The sequence below is a fragment of the Poecile atricapillus genome, chromosome 4 (genome assembly GCF_030490865.1).
Source record: "Poecile atricapillus isolate bPoeAtr1 chromosome 4, bPoeAtr1.hap1, whole genome shotgun sequence".
Lineage (NCBI taxonomy): Eukaryota > Metazoa > Chordata > Aves > Passeriformes > Paridae > Poecile > Poecile atricapillus.
The window spans coordinates 50,448,833-50,464,496 of NC_081252.1; the positions used below are offsets into that span (position 1 = coordinate 50,448,833).

At 38.2% G+C, this 15,664-nt stretch overlaps 1 protein-coding gene across 4 annotated transcripts in view; it reads right to left on the reverse strand.

The window, feature by feature from the left end:
* The window catches only part of CWH43 (cell wall biogenesis 43 C-terminal homolog), a 34,760-nt gene extending 20,894 nt beyond the window's left edge, over positions 1-13,866 (reverse strand). For 2 of the 4 annotated variants that reach the window (XM_058839077.1, XM_058839075.1), the window contains exons 1-7: positions 11,193-11,318; positions 10,268-10,459; positions 7,047-7,167; positions 6,780-6,934; positions 5,240-5,441; positions 4,019-4,107; positions 2,496-2,750 (exon numbers count right to left, since the gene is read on the reverse strand). In XM_058839077.1, coding sequence (XP_058695060.1) covers positions 2,496-2,750; positions 4,019-4,107; positions 5,240-5,441; positions 6,780-6,934; positions 7,047-7,167; positions 10,268-10,459; positions 11,193-11,235 — 1,057 coding nt within the window. In that variant the 5' untranslated portion in view covers positions 11,236-11,318. Of the gene's footprint in view, positions 1-2,495; positions 2,751-4,018; positions 4,108-5,239; positions 5,442-6,779; positions 6,935-7,046; positions 7,168-10,267; positions 10,460-11,192; positions 11,319-13,745 lie in introns of those variants that run through there. The other 2 variants (XM_058839078.1, XM_058839079.1) reach the window with 2 other exon arrangements.
* Between the last annotated feature and the right edge of the window lie 1,798 nt (positions 13,867-15,664).

The following is a 15,664-nucleotide window of genomic DNA, read 5'->3' on the forward strand; positions in this document are numbered from 1 at the left end:
AATTTTGCTAAAATTCTTCCAGGTCCTACTGATGGCTACAACTCTTCGGCTGGGCCCAGTGTTTTCAAAGTTTACTGAAATTAACCTGGACAAGTACGATTGAGTTACACCTACATATTATTGAACCTTAAAATAACAGCTTGATGAAAAAAAGTACATGGACGATTGCACATATTTATTATCTTTGACAATGAACTGCTCTGTCACAAGATACAAGTAACACATTTTTCAAATAGGAACTACAAAAGCAATTGCTCAACACTTTGTTATAAAACAGCAGCAGGTTGGAAGGTCAATTTAACATGGCAGCAACTTGTATTCTGGAGCTCCAGAGCCAAAAGAATTAGTTCTGCTTTTAAGAATAAAAAAACTAAACATACCTACAGATACATTTTAAAAGCTAGCAAGCAACTTCAGTGCGCTAACTGTTGCAATGTGTGGGGATGGTATCTTTGCAATAAGTTGCTCAGACTAACATAACAGTACAAGGTCTTTTCCAATCCCTAATGAGATAAAGAATCCAATTACTTTCAAAGAAAGCATGGGAGGATAATGAACTAGATAAGAGCTCTGCTGGAGAAGATATATTCCCTTAATATCTTTGCAGCATAGTTAATTAATTATAGAAGCCGTATTTTACTTCAGAGTAATAGTTAACTATTACTCAGTACTTTTTTATTTCCCTTACTTGTTACATTAGTTGTAGTGAAAGTTTGCAAACACAGACACTGGGTCTAGCACAATGAAGGGGCGTGCACAAAACCTTTCTCAAAGGGTGACTGATTGATATCCATTAAAGCTGATGAAGATCAGGAATCTAACCCCTCAGCATTGTATCACATCACAGTGAAGCAGCAGAGAAGTTTTAAATATAATGATCTTACTTTCATTGTCACTTTTCCTGGTTTTCCTGGCAGTTCCCTACCCAAACTGCAGCAAGAGAAAGGCAGGATATTGGACAGAAGAAAGCAAGAAATAGCACTTGCACCTGGAAGAAACCAGAAGAAAACCAGCAGTTTGCCAGAAAGTGAAGCTCTAAGGGTAAAAGCACAACAACAAATACAAAATCTCATGGTATAATCTTTGATGAGCTATGGGATGGCATCAAAAAAAGACAGAAACTGGATTCTCAGATGGAATTTAAATTCATGTAATGCCATCAGCTGAGATGTGTTACATTTACAGTTTTCTTTACCAAAGAGAAAATTAGGGCCACCTCTCTGTTACTACCCAATGATCATGCCAGGCAAATTAATCACAAGTGTGAATTTCAACAGAAGTACCAGAGAGGAATTTTGAATAAAAGTATTTCTTTTGTGAAAGCATTACTCAAGAAAGCATTTGACATTCCTCTATTGCTTTCTTCATATAACTTCAAAAAATTTAATTTAACTAGTTAAGATAACTGCTTCTAAAGACTACTCAGAATGCTTTCAGAACAAAGAAAATAATGCAGTAATGGAATGAAATTCTCCTCAAAACATAATGAAATCAAATCCCTCATGTGAATGCTGGAATATAAGAAACACACATGGAGAGTTAGAAACTGGCGTGATACAAAGTGGTTACTGGCATTTATGAAATCTGAAACCTTTGGAGCAACAGGTTAAACACAGCATTCATTAATTCTTTCCAAATAAAATATAGGCTAATGCATCACCTTTAAAAAAATGTCCCACACAATTAGCCCAAGACAATGTTTGGCATTGTTTAAATATAGTTAGTGAAATATGCCATTGAAACATGTTAGTGCCTATTACAAAAATACTTCTGGAGACAGAACCAGGAAGGGCTGGTTTCCTTTCCACCCTCTCCACCCTCATCAAGTGATCATTCTGCTAAAGCCTTTGTATTTGCTCAACTCAGTTCTTCCTTATTTGCAAATACCTGACAATCTATTTTCTGCCTGTCCTGTTCATGTGCTTCTGACACTACAGGCTCATCTGAATTCCCCCAAACATGCTGGTGTGTTCAAAAAACATAAGGTGGAGCCACACGGGAAAGAAGCTCAGGTCTCCAACGTAGACTAGCTAGATCAGCAGGATGCTGCACTTTGCTCTGCAGAGCAGGGCTAAATAATGCACTGAATTACAGTACAGTCCCAGTAGCTACCCTGTTACCTGAGGCACTGCTGCCTTAGGTAGCCAGCATATTTGTGCATTCACACCCTGGATTGCAGCCATAATTTTAGGGTGACTGATTAACACATCTCTTCCTCCACTGCGTACTTTAGTTATCAGACATTTTTCAACTTTGTCATTTTCCCTTAACTGAATTCCATTTTCTGTCCACATTTTAGACTCCTTCTAACAAGAAGAAACAAGTAGATTATTTTTTACATGTCTCATTAATTTTTGCACTGAAACTCTTACCACAGTAAGTAAGTAAACAGTAACTGAGCATTTGAAAAGACTCTTCATACGCTAGATACATTTCACATGTCTGCCTGAGGCTTAAGCAAGCATATTTGAATTTGTTGATTATCACAAATGTACCTAGAAGAAGATGGGAGCTTTCTCTAATGTAAACTCCTCCAGGCACAAATTTATAAGCTGTACACCATACACAGAAGAATAATTCAAGGACATAGGCAAACATGGCTGTACTCATGGCTTTCCCAGGATGCAGACAGCTAACAAAGCGTCCAGCTAGCTGAGGCCACACACACATAGTAAAGATACCAAGAATGTTGCCAGCAACAGCAGCACTCCAGGTATGTAAATAAAGGAGACCAGCTGAAGATGCCAAACCTGTGAAAGGATAGAAAAGAATATAGTAAGTCTCAGTCAGGTATATTATCCACCATGTTCATATTCTGACTAGCAAAAAAATAGAGTCTGGGAAATATAATTTCGCTTTCCAGCCATGAAAACTGCATTACTAGAAGGACAGTTATTCACAGTAGCCAAAGGCAGTCTTTTATTTTTCCCAATATCTCATTCTTTTAAACATTGCCTATTCAGCTGAAAACAGTACAGCAAAAAAAGGGCAGAGAAGCATCATCAAGAGCCAAAACTGAACAGTTTTTCTTACAGAGTTCATCAGCACAACAGGGGAATTATGCAATTCTTAAGAGAGTAATAGGTCTGTCAATTATGAAGCTTTTACCATAATACAGAAAGAATCAAATAGATTAATATGAAGAGAAAACCTATATTTTCCTGATATTTCCCTATAGATAACCATAGGATGGGCAAGAAACTATTAATCTTTTACTAACTGCAAGATCCTTGACTTACCATGCTATTTTTGATATGGTGATTTGACCCTAAACAGAACCCCTCTATAACAGGACAACTTTATTTTATAACATTATCATAAGTACGAATATTTACTGTCACACCATGAAAGCAAATGTATAGAAACATTTTTAATATTTAACTCTTATACATTAAGGTTCTGAGCATTTTAGAATACAATGCTTGAATCACCTTTCTGTGCTTGTTTTAAATAAGCAATGAGTGAACATCAAAAATCAAATTTTCATGATTACATTACAATCTGCACACACAAATCTTAACACTAAAACCTGCCTGTCCATACTATTTTACTGCCCGCAGAACTTCACAAATAAAGAGACAAGAGGCAAGTCTGTCCCCAGGTAGACTGCCTGTTAAATTACAAGTTATTTTGCCTCCTGTGGAATTTTGAGAGGCTTGTGTCATCTCAACCCTATAACCTTAGATGTGGCCTTATCATAGAATCACTAGGGTTGGAAAAGACCTCTAAGATCATCAAGTCCAACTGTTAAACAATGCAGATGGTCAGAACTGAGATGCTACCAAGGGAACAGAACCTTAACAGGGCTTCTGAAGACAATAACACTGCTCTGCAATGGTCTGGATATTTGGCCTGGAACCCTTAGTCAACTGGTAAGACATATGTGTAGTACCGTCAGTGGCAAGAGAAAAGGAGGCTTTGATTAGCCACAATTTTCTGAGATGTGGTGTCAGGTCAGAGTACTTGAGTAAAGGCAATAAGGTAACAGACAAAAATTCTGCTCAGGATTTGCACCTACCTATGAGAAACAAGGCAAAACTGATGACAGAAGACCAGCTCCAAAATGAAAGCATCAGTCCATGAGCAAGGCCCAGCAGAACCGTACCTCTGAAATAACAATAAGGAAAAAGAAAACATGCACTAATAAGATTTTAAAAACACCAAACATTGAAGAAGAAACTTCTAGATATACAGATGAGAGTTTTTGGTAATACAATTCCTTAAACAAAGCTAAATTTTGCTCACACCCAGCTACATTTTCTTCCCTTTATTTGATGTAAAAAAACATCCAGTTGAAAATAATGGCAATTTAATAATGGTAATGTATTAGTGAGTTGAGTTCAGGAGCAAAAGCAGTCCACTGAAATCTTGGTACAAAAGGCAAAAAAAAGTCAGAAAACAAGAAGAAAGAATCTACCCCAAACAGAATTATTTTTTTCATGTCAAATAAGGACTCCTACAGTATCTTACACTGGTCTTAGTCTTGGGGAGCTCTTTTGTATACCAATTCCAGATTATAAACTCTGTCACCTGCCATCACATCTAGTTGACTCCAAATAACTACCCTGGTCTCTTTCTAGATTTTGGAACCTGAATGAACCACACACAGCATTAAGACTAAATTCTTATTAATCAAAAATTCTGCTGAAGTATATCTTTTAATATTGCACACAGTTTACTTTATATTTTGTGCATGCAACTCTGATCATCTCCTCTCTGAAGCCAACTGCTAGATTAATTTACTGCATATTATAGATGCACTGCATTCATAAGTCCATGAACCTCAGTCCTAAATCTAAACATTGTTTTGAAATGTGGCAAACCAAGATTTTAGTCCTGAAATAAAAATAATTCTGCATGAGAAAATTTTAAGGTCTGGACAAAATGCTCAGAGATATCTCAAAGGAAGAATGAATCCTCTGTGTGAAGTACCTTGTACCCACTTTTTTCTGTCTAAATTCTTATACCACCATTAGGTTAAGTTTTAATTTGTCACCCACTACAGCACTGGATTTTGATTACAATTTTGTAGTAGTAGTAATAGTAGTAGTAACAGTAGTAGTAATAGTAGTAGTAATAGTAGTAGTAATAGTAGTAGTAATAATAATAAAAATAATAATAATAATAATAATAATAATAATAATAATAATAATAATAATAATAATAATAATAATAATAATAATAATAATAATAATAGTAGTAGTAGTAGTAGTAGTAGTAGTAGTAGTAATGCACTTACCCATATGGATTAGGATCTGGACCTGTATGTGGATGTCCACTTACTGCCCATCTAGAAATTAATGATACCTCCCCAAATATCCACAGAGTGAGGAACATGAGGCTGCCAAAAGCAATCCCTGATAAAAACCAATGAGGATGGGAAGCAGTCTCTCTAACCACATTACTAGTTTTGTTTGTTTCTTGTTTCCTCTTGTCTCTACCTGGAATAAGAATAGAAATACAGCTAAGCAAACTGTCAAATCCTATTAGCAATCTCATATTACTGAGAAAAAGAAATGGCCAAAATCACAAATTTACTAGAATAAATTACATGCATAAAAGCTAATTCATCTAATTAGGATTGTGTTATTAGAAACTGATAACCCCCCAAAAATTTAAAATCTTTACTAACAACCTGGGTCTGTCAAGAAAATATAGTCACCATAAGTGGTCAAAAATGCCAACCTGCCCATCTGATTATTTTCCATGTTACTGGAATTTAAATATTTAAACTGGCTTTGAAAATCAGCAGAAAAGTTATTAGAATTTGTTCAGAGGCTTCTGTTCTCTGAAACTCTAAACTCTGATAAGAGCAAAACCTGACACTTCCAAATAAGCCAGAAATAAGCTCCCTTCCTTCTCCTTTTTTCCACACGCTTTAGAACCACTCTCATCTAAGGAGAAAGCAGTACCTTTAATTGCACAGACATATAATTTTGTCACCCACAAACAAGACAGATTTCCTTCCTAATCTCCTGCAGATTCCCTTTCTAAATTCTGATGAAAGCTCAGGCTTAATTTAGATCATGTAATGCAAGCTTACAAACAATATGCATGATGCTAATTTATACCTACTTACACATAGATAAGGTTTTATATTTCAATTAATTCATTAAGGTTATACTGAGAAGGAAGGAGATTCTGAGGATTTAACATGAGCTGCCTTAACTAACCAACCCAACCTTGCTGTCTTCCTGGACAATACCACCTCTACAGTTTAGCCTGTGCCAGCCCCCACTGCTGAGTACTCCGTGCAAACACACAAAGAACTTGAGCAAAGTTTAATTGGGACAACTTGTCCATTCCTCCAGTTCTTTCTGTTTGGTTTCACATATCAGCTGTTCCCCAATTTTGTCTTGTCTCCCCTTCTCTGTTAAAAGAAACACACTGGCAAAGAAACTCAAAGAGCAAACTGAATTAACAAAAACACCACAAATGTTTCATGCTGGAAAGACAATAATCCATTCTGGTTTTATTGGCCTATCTTATGCCTTTGTTTGTGTCACTGTCATATTGTTGACACTGCAATAAGGAAAAAGAGGCAGTTCCAGCATCAACTTACTGCAGCTTGTATGAATTGCAATACCAGTTCTGCTATATTATGGGCAGATGGAAGTACCCCACAACATCTAAAGCCTGCAATGCTCATGCAGCAGGTCTAAAACCAAACCGTGTTGGGGAAAAAAAGTCAAAGAATCAAAACCCAGTGACACATAGCTAGGTATACTTTAGGTTCTTTTCATGACCACCACCATGACTACCAGCTGTAGTATGTTTACCTGAATGAATTCGTTCCACTGCTACTACAAAACCAATTGTCAGTATGACAGTATTGGCAACTCGTGAGCTCCAGACTGGATTAAGTGATGTGTACCAGATACGAAGAACAAGGAGCATTATCTTGCCTAGCATGAAGCCCCATATCCTGATGAACCTGTAAGAATCAGTTTTTGAAATAGTGAGGCATTTGGGGGTTAAAAAAATAAAAGAAAACAGCTTTTCATATAAAGAAACATCAGTTAAATTCTATCAGTATAAGAAAATACCTTTGTAAACTGTTTCCTGACCACCATGTTACTGTTTGAACCAGCAATGAAGAAGAAACACCAGCAGCCAAGATGAGTAGTCTAATTGAAGCATTTGGTGCATGGTATGACGCTAAGCTTCCTACAAACAAATACACACACACAGAGGCTACTTTAATGATCAAGAGAGACTGGGTAATAAGGATTTCCTGTGCATTAGTTCAACATTGTCTGTAATGAATGGCTATACCACTTATCTGAAAACACATGACACTACACATTTTTAAACAAACCAAAGAACTGCAGGTATATACAGAAACTGGGTATACATGACTTCATAGCAGTTACGATTTTCAAGGAAAAAATTTATATGAAGCAATTATCCAACAATCCAAGTGACTGCCTTTATTTAAGTACTTAGGGTGATTGAGCCATAGAGAAGATAAAAGGATAAAATATCTAAGCATACAGATATTCCTCAACTATGAACTTAGATATCTAAATCAAAAGCCATACAGTTTTATGGACTGTGACTGCTCCTTTCTAAAAAGGATATGGCTTTTGCCGCAGTGCACTTATAAAGTAAGTACACTATGGCCAAAGCCACTTTCTTTATTAGACAGCAGCAGTCACCACACACAGCACAGGGATTAGTAATCAGCTGCCTCAGTAGGGGTGAACAAGGCTTTCTCTGGCTCAGTATCTGATCTCAGAAGTGGTCACTACCAGCCTACACCATTTCATTACTGAAAACTACCACTGTCCCAGCCACTGAAAGAGAGCACGTGCACACATCTTTGCCATTACCCAGGGCACAGTGACCCCGCATTAGTAGTTTTAAACTCTGCTACCAGGTTTCCAATGCAAGAGACTATGGACCACATATATTCTCGTAACTTCAGTCAATATGGAAAATTCTGGCCCAGAATTTCTGGCCCAGGACCAATGACAAACAACAGGAGAAGCAGCAACGTTGTTTTGATACCAGCCATTTGCTAAGTGAGTATGAGTCAAACTTGAAGAGATGTTAAGCAAGTAATGTCAGAAATGGAGCTGCAGATTCTGGCAACACATGCTAGGAATCCTCCAACTGTTTATCTGCTCATTCTGCTCAGAGTAAAAGATGCAAAGCTTAGAGCCAAGATGATAAACAAGATCAATGTGCAGTAAAGGTGTACTTGCAGAGACTTCAACAGAGGTTTCATGTACAGTACACACAGATTGCTGTCACGAAATTGTGCTGGCAATCCATAAACCTGCCTCTTCAAATATTTCATCATGTGTGCTACCCTGATTAAAGGTAGCATGGGTTTGCCAAGTTAGAGCAGACACACCTTTTGTTGCTGTGCAAGTACACCCAAGACTTAAATATATCTATCCAAATACCCAAATTAAATGTAGGTTGTCTGAAGACACAGATGCAAATAGACACTTCCACAGGGTACTTTGTTCTTGTTTGTTTTTGAACGGAAGACAAAATCAAGTAGTATGAAAGGATACAGAAATTAGAAATTGCAGAAAGAAATAGAAGAGGAAAAAAAAATCATCCCCATAAATATCTGGTCTTAGCTAAGCATGAAGATTTTTTTATTTTTTTTTTTTATTGTGAAAGTGAAGACTGCTAAGAATGGGGTGGAGCATGCATAGGGTAGATTGTTCTGCCTGACAGTTCAACAAGACCCAGAGGAAGACCATGGCCTTTTTGAGAAGGAAAAAAAATCAAAAAGAGAATGAATAAAACTGTCTCAGCATGAAGGAGGAAAAAAGCAGGAAGAACTGAGAAACTGGAGAATCACCAGCACAGTATGATGGGACAGAACTAACATAAAAGACCAACATAGGCCTGTCATTGCTGTTTGTTTAGCAGAATAAAAATTACACACTTTTTTCATCTCTTCCATCTCTTTTGGTAAAGTGAACTAAACACAGCAAGGTGATCTGAAGGACTAATCTTAAATAAACATGGCAAATTTTGTGTTACTGTCACATCTGAAGGAAGTAAGGTGCAATTTTAAATGCTTACACTCACTCCTAGTTTCTAAACTAGAAGATCTTGCAGAAAGCACTACACTATGCACTGCTGCAAGAAGCTGAAGATTCTGCTCACTGAGAAGTTTATTACAAAACAGCAAGAAAAGTATTACAATGGATATAATGGGAAGAGTAGGAAAAGGAAAGAACACGGTAACACTATTCTTCATGAAAATCAATGACACCAATAAACTGTGCTTAGCTCTAGTATTTTTCTGGAGATAAAGAACAAGAATTCTTTTTAGAAAAACTACACAAGGGAAGTAAATAAGATGCTCTTACTCTGTCTTCTAACAGTAAAAGAGGAAAGCTATAAGGAAAGTGATTACCTGTCTATCTTATATTGACAAATAAGGAGCTAGAATCTGCTGCTTCTGAAACACATCGCTCAGCAGAAGCATTTTCACCTCTACACACGATGGAGACCCTTGTCTCCTCTGAGTTCATCTGGTGCGGCAAACTCTTTAGCAATACTTGCTAAAGAATGTGGCTGTACCTGCCAAACCTTCCCCTAAAAAACTTTCTAAAAATCAACAGGAGCTAAGATTTGCACCAGTTATCTAAAGACTAAAGTGGGAATCCCAGCAAGTCTTGGTTTAAGAAAGAGCCTGTGGAATGGGAAATGGGGCATCTGTTTCCTGAGTTTAAGATCAAATTTTCATCCTGTGCGACTGACCATATGAGAGTTATTTCATATTTAGGATGAGCTTATAACCCCTCTACAGGCATGCAGACAGATAGATTTAATTTTAAAAATACATTCTTAGAAGAAAAAACTGCCTCAGAAATTAAAAACTATGTTTCAGTCATAGAAGACTGTTTTTATAATAGCCCCAAGCTGTTCTATAATGGCTCATCACTACCCGTTGTCACAATATAAAAAAACACCTGCTCTGCTAATATTTGAGTGATACTGAAAACACCTTTCCAGCTGAGCATCACTCACACTAAATTAGAAGCTCCTAGCAATAAAAGTAAAGATTTTTTTTCTGTATTTATACAATACAATGACTGCAAACAATATTTCTCTGACTATAGCTAAAAGCTTAAGAGAAAAAAAAGAAACCAACAAAACACGAGTACGGGGAGAGCAAGAACTTCTTTTTCCTGTATCTTTTTGTAATCCTCTGAATTTTAAGGCAATTTGGAATGTTTGTTCTTATACACTGATACCAAAATGGAATCTGTAACTCACCGCAATGTGTACTTACCAACCATAGTCAGTCTCAGAATGGCTAAGACATACTTATTGTTAGCCAACTTCCAAAAGGGGTCAAATGTCAAGAATATCGGGGAAAGGAAGGCAACAGCAAAAGCTTCCAGGCCTGTGAGTGCCAGTGTCTGAAGTGGGAAGTAGTAGATCATCGGTGGCAGGGCATGGTAAAGAGACCAAGAAATGTAGCCTAAAACAAGAACCAACCAAAAAAAGAAAACCCCATCATGTATTTTCAATAAGATTTCCTGGAGATTACTTAAAAATTACCATTTTGTACTTTCGCATATAGACTATCAAATGTATTTTAAAGCAGTTCAAGCAACAACAGCCACCTTCTGTGAAGAAACGTTTGTTATTTCAAGTTAAACAAACGCATTTTCCGAGGAAATAGAATGATGAGAATAAAACAGCACTTCCCCCACTCACGCAGCAGTTCCTCCTTTGTGGAGGACCTGCTGAACCTCAGTGAAGTGCTCAACTTTGGAAAGGATTGGTGTTCAGAGGGCTGGCTAAATCAGCAGTCCACTCCCAGTCTCAGGGCTCCTCAAAGGCAGACTGGTGGCTAAAGGCATTATTCTAGTAAGTCGGTGTGCTGTTCTCTCCTGGAGACACCTTATCCAGGCACAGCGGCACTGCGCTGAGTTTCCAGGGGTTGCAGGAGATGCATGCACCGAGCAGACGATACCGCGGGTGCTGGCTCTGGCGACCACCCTCGGCACCCTGCCTTGAGCAGCACCGGCTCTGCAACACCTGCACCGACACATGGCCGGGAGCAGCAATAAATTCTAGGCTGACCCAAGAGCCTGCACGTACGGTGAGCCCCAGGAAATCTGCTACGGCCGGTCCCGGCTGAGCCCCCCGGTGCCCTTAACCGCGGCCCCTCGCCCCCGGCCCCGTCGGGCGGCACCGCCGCCACCTACCCAGGAGACTCTCCGAGAGAACGGCCTTCCACAGGGGAAACATCGCCCCCGGCGCTGCCCGGCTCGGCGGGAGCTGCGTCCTTCTCACCGAGAGCCGAGTCCCGAGTGGCCGGGAGGCGCGGCGCCGCCGCCCGTCCCGCCTCACGGAGCCGCGTCCCCGCGGCGGGGGCGCGCAGCCCGCACGGCCGGAGCGAGCTCTCCGTGCTGCTCACGGCCCCGCCGCGCTGAGCGGCCAGGAGGGCCCCCCGCCACTCAGGTGTCAGCAAAGGAACATTTGTCCCCTGAGCAGTCACGCCAGCAAGAAGAAGAAAAGCAAAAGGTTGTCATAGCACAAGAAGGAGGGGAAAAAGAAGAGCTAACCCACTCGGCAGCTTGGACAAACACATGGTTCACTACGCGGGGTTCGGGGATGCCCGAATTAGTACTGTGCTCACCTCTGTGAAATGTGTGTTGTTTTGTAGCAGAGTAAGGACTTCTGAAAAGCAATGCTGTCTACCAAAAGCACCAAAAGAAGCATTTCGTTTGCTGAGATTCCTGAGTAACTACGTTTGTTAATTTTAGAAGAAATCATGAGTTAAATCGACCCAGCCGTGAACACAGCTGCCAGGTTCTGGCAAAAAAATTACATAAGCAAAATCTCAATTTTAGAATTTTTGAGGGGTGTCACGAAAAGTAAACTTGTAACTATAAGCTAAGAATTAAGAAGTCTTTTGCTGTTAGAATATATCACCATCTTAAGTTTTATTAATCTTCATACAGCTTCCTATAGAACTGCCATCTGTATCTTCTCATCTGTGTTAAAACTAATGTCCTATTCTAAATAAACCTTATGGTATGCATTCTCTTTCCCCAGTTTGTGAAACTCTAAATCCATAGGAATAAACACCTAACATCTTTGTGACTTATTATTAGCAATAAAGTCTGGTCAAGACGTTTGAGAGGACATGGTACAAAACTAAATTTTGCCTTACAAGTCCTGAAGTCAAGTGATTCATTTACCCTACAGCATGATGGGGTTCAGTTATTACAAAAACTCTGTTGGATTTTGGCCGCTATTTGAAATGTATTTTAAAGTTTTGAAATGTGTTTTAAATGTCCACAAAAGAATTAAAGTACTTTGGTGGAAAAGTTGACCTCACTAGGGAAGGGAGAACGAGACTCCTAGATTTAATGAGCTTCTCCATTTTCTCCAAGTTCCATGTCATTAAAGGCATCTTTGTTTTTCTTCATTAAAAAAAAGTCATACCAGAATAGTTACCAAGCTCACTTATCACTGGCTATCAGGATTATGTAAGTGATGACACCATTTCATCTTGCTGTGGTGTGATGCAAATGGAAGATGAGATCTTTGGCCAGAATAAACCCAGAACATGGCTGCTTTTGGAGCTGTGTAGTAGGAGCATGAGGCTCACAGCATGTGTTCACCCAATAAATATTTGAAAAAATTTTGCAACACTTTTTGTAATTACAGTATCTTGCTTCATGGTTCAGAGGTGGAGTTCCAGTTAAACTGGACTTGTCTGGAATTGTGAACCTGATATGCTTGTGGCTTCCATTAAACTCATAATGCAATGAAAATATGCAAATCCTGACAAATTTAGTAATTGTATTCTGGTACTCTCTCTGAGATTCATAGTAACTATTAAGTTTGGCTTCACATGCCACAAAGTTATGTTCTAGTGCTGCCTGTAGGGCTGATGTATGTATGAGCCTAGGAGCAAAAGAGGAGAGAGTTTTCAGGTGTAATGTCTTAAACATAAAAGTCAATGCTTGCAAGGTGCTTAGTTACACATGTATATGTAGCAATGCCTTTCACTGTATTTTTTTTTTTTTTATTCCTGGAGTGCCACAGGTGTACTTGACAAAAAATAAAGCAAAAGCATTTGATCTTTATAGGAATACAATGATGTTAGACTAATAAAGTCAAGGAAACACTACAGTAGGAGTTTCCACTCACAAAACAAGAAGCATTTTCATTCTAGAATAGTATTTAAGACACCTGTACCCTAAGGCAGACATAAAAGATTATCTAAATTTAACAGCCTCATAATTACATTGGTTGACAGGGGTAAACTTTTCTAAAGCTAGTGATTGTAAAAAACAATGCTTTATTTGGGTTCAAACTGTAATACAAGCTTGTTTTGAAGCCCAAGTAAACACATGGCATTTAAAAGAACTTCCAGACCCCTGTGAGAAGTTGTCCTTGCATATTGCCTGAGATGCCTGGATGAGCATAATGAAGAAGCAGAAGAAAGTGCCAGAGAAATGGGGGAAAAAAAGAATGAAAGTATGAGAAAAGATTAGGATTAAAACCACAGCTCTGAAAAAAAGCAGAAGTGGGGAGTTTACGGTTAGGCACCTGTCACAGTCTTAGTGGAAACACAAATGTATGCACATCTCTGAAAGCACTTCACTGGGTGTTTCACACAGAGAAGAGGAAATCCTATATCTTCAACACTTCATAATTACCAACTATTCACTTGTAAAAGACAGCCCAGACCAAGTATAAAACAGAACTACATCCAAGAATCAGTCAAGACACAGAAAACTTACATGATTCCTTGTAAGTGGTGAGGACAGTTTAATGTTTTACGCAGAAGTATGTTGACTGTTTCCTGCTGTGACTTTTCATGTCTTTTCCTTTGCCCTTAACTCGTACTCCCATGGAAGTAGCATGAGAACAATGCCTTGTCGTGTAATTCTTACTTCGTTTTCCTTGCTCTGTTATGGTTACAAAGCACGGGGGTGGAGCTTGGTTTCCCAGGGAATTTTAAAGCAATTAACAGGGTTTGATTTTGTAACAGACAAATAAACCACGTTTATCATAAGTGGTAATTGTTCCTCCTTCTGGCATGCACTGTATACAAACACGGAGTGTTTCTGTTACATATGTGCACCAGAAAGGCTTTGCTTTGGTGAATGTGGTGAACCTCAGGACCCTGGCAACCCTTCAGTATTTTCTAAGAGGTTCTTCAGTCAAGCAGCCAGAGCCTGTAAACCTTCCCTGAGTTTGTGAAATTTCAGTGCTTAATCTCCTTCTACTCTGACAACAGATGATTTCTACTCAGCTAAACATTCAATTCCATATTGGTTGTTTTATTTTTGATATCACTTTGGATTCTTTTTCTTTGATGTGTAAAGTTGGTTTTGTTCCAGGAGCGGTAAGAATCTCTTTTGCTTTGTGTTTACCCTTCCAAAACACTAACATTTACTGGTTTCTGTCTATTACCTATTCTCCATTTTTGTAACTCTGAGGAACTTCAGATAAATCTTGGAAAGAAAGAGTGAAGAAAATATTAAATTGTGATAACCAACTTTACATTTAAAGTTACAATTAAAAATAAGCTTAAACTGATTTTTAATAGGCACTTTTACACAGAAAGGTGCAAGAACCAAACAGTCCTATCTCTAGGCAATCACTATCCCCAGGCACACATATGGCCCATTAGAAAATTGTCATTCCAGTGCCTTTTCATTTTATGTTCAGTTTAAGCTGGACCAGTTAAGAAGTTATTGGTTATTAAGTACTCTAAATGGGATTCTCTTGTGTATTGTGTTTCTCAGAATAGCATGCAGCCAGTATCTAATAAATAGTTTTAATGTATGTATTCAAGAATACCTTTTACATCCCAGGATGTATTAGATACACTTTCAAGACTTGTTTTAGGACAATACTCTTGCCCAGCCTCCATGTGAGAAGCACATTTTGCAGCAGCAAAGTCTGATTCTCTAGTTTGGCAGGCAGGAGTGGGAGAATAGTCTGGTGAAAGGGGCTTCAAATAGCCAAGACTCATGGAAGCTGAAAGATTTTTTTGTACTTAAGAAAATTAACTACAATTTGTGTTTCTTATGAAACTGAGAGGCCAAGGTCATGCAAAAGGAAGAAGATTAATGGTGATCTCACAGGCTATTCATTTCATGATAAACACTGAAGTGTAATATCGCCATTTAGGATACTCTACTGAAAACTATTATGTCTTGCTGTGAAAAAAACAAACCAAAACAAAATAGAAACAGGGATCTTTTTTCTTAAAATAAAATGCAAAATAAGACTCATGTTTGTACTTTTTGTTTTAGAAAACTTATTCTTAAATAAAGGCACTGCATTTCTCATTTCAAAGAAAGTGGAACCATTTTTTTCAGTATTCCTAGAACAACTTTTCCCACACCCAAATAACATTTTCAGGATAACTTTTTCTTGCAAAATTATTTTTGCCTAATGAAAGTGCCTTTCTTATTTGTTTAATTCTTGTTAATATTAAAATTTATTTATTTACTTACATAAGCATCATAGGATTAAAATCAAAGTAGATAAGCAACACTTTTCATTCCAAAGTGGTCAAAGTAGAATTTATTGTTACTTTCTTAAAGAACAAGATTTCACTTCCAGAAAAATTATTTTCAATTCGTAGGACAGACCCCATATGTTGTATGCTGGGCTCCTCACTACAAGAAAGACAAGAAGTTACTGG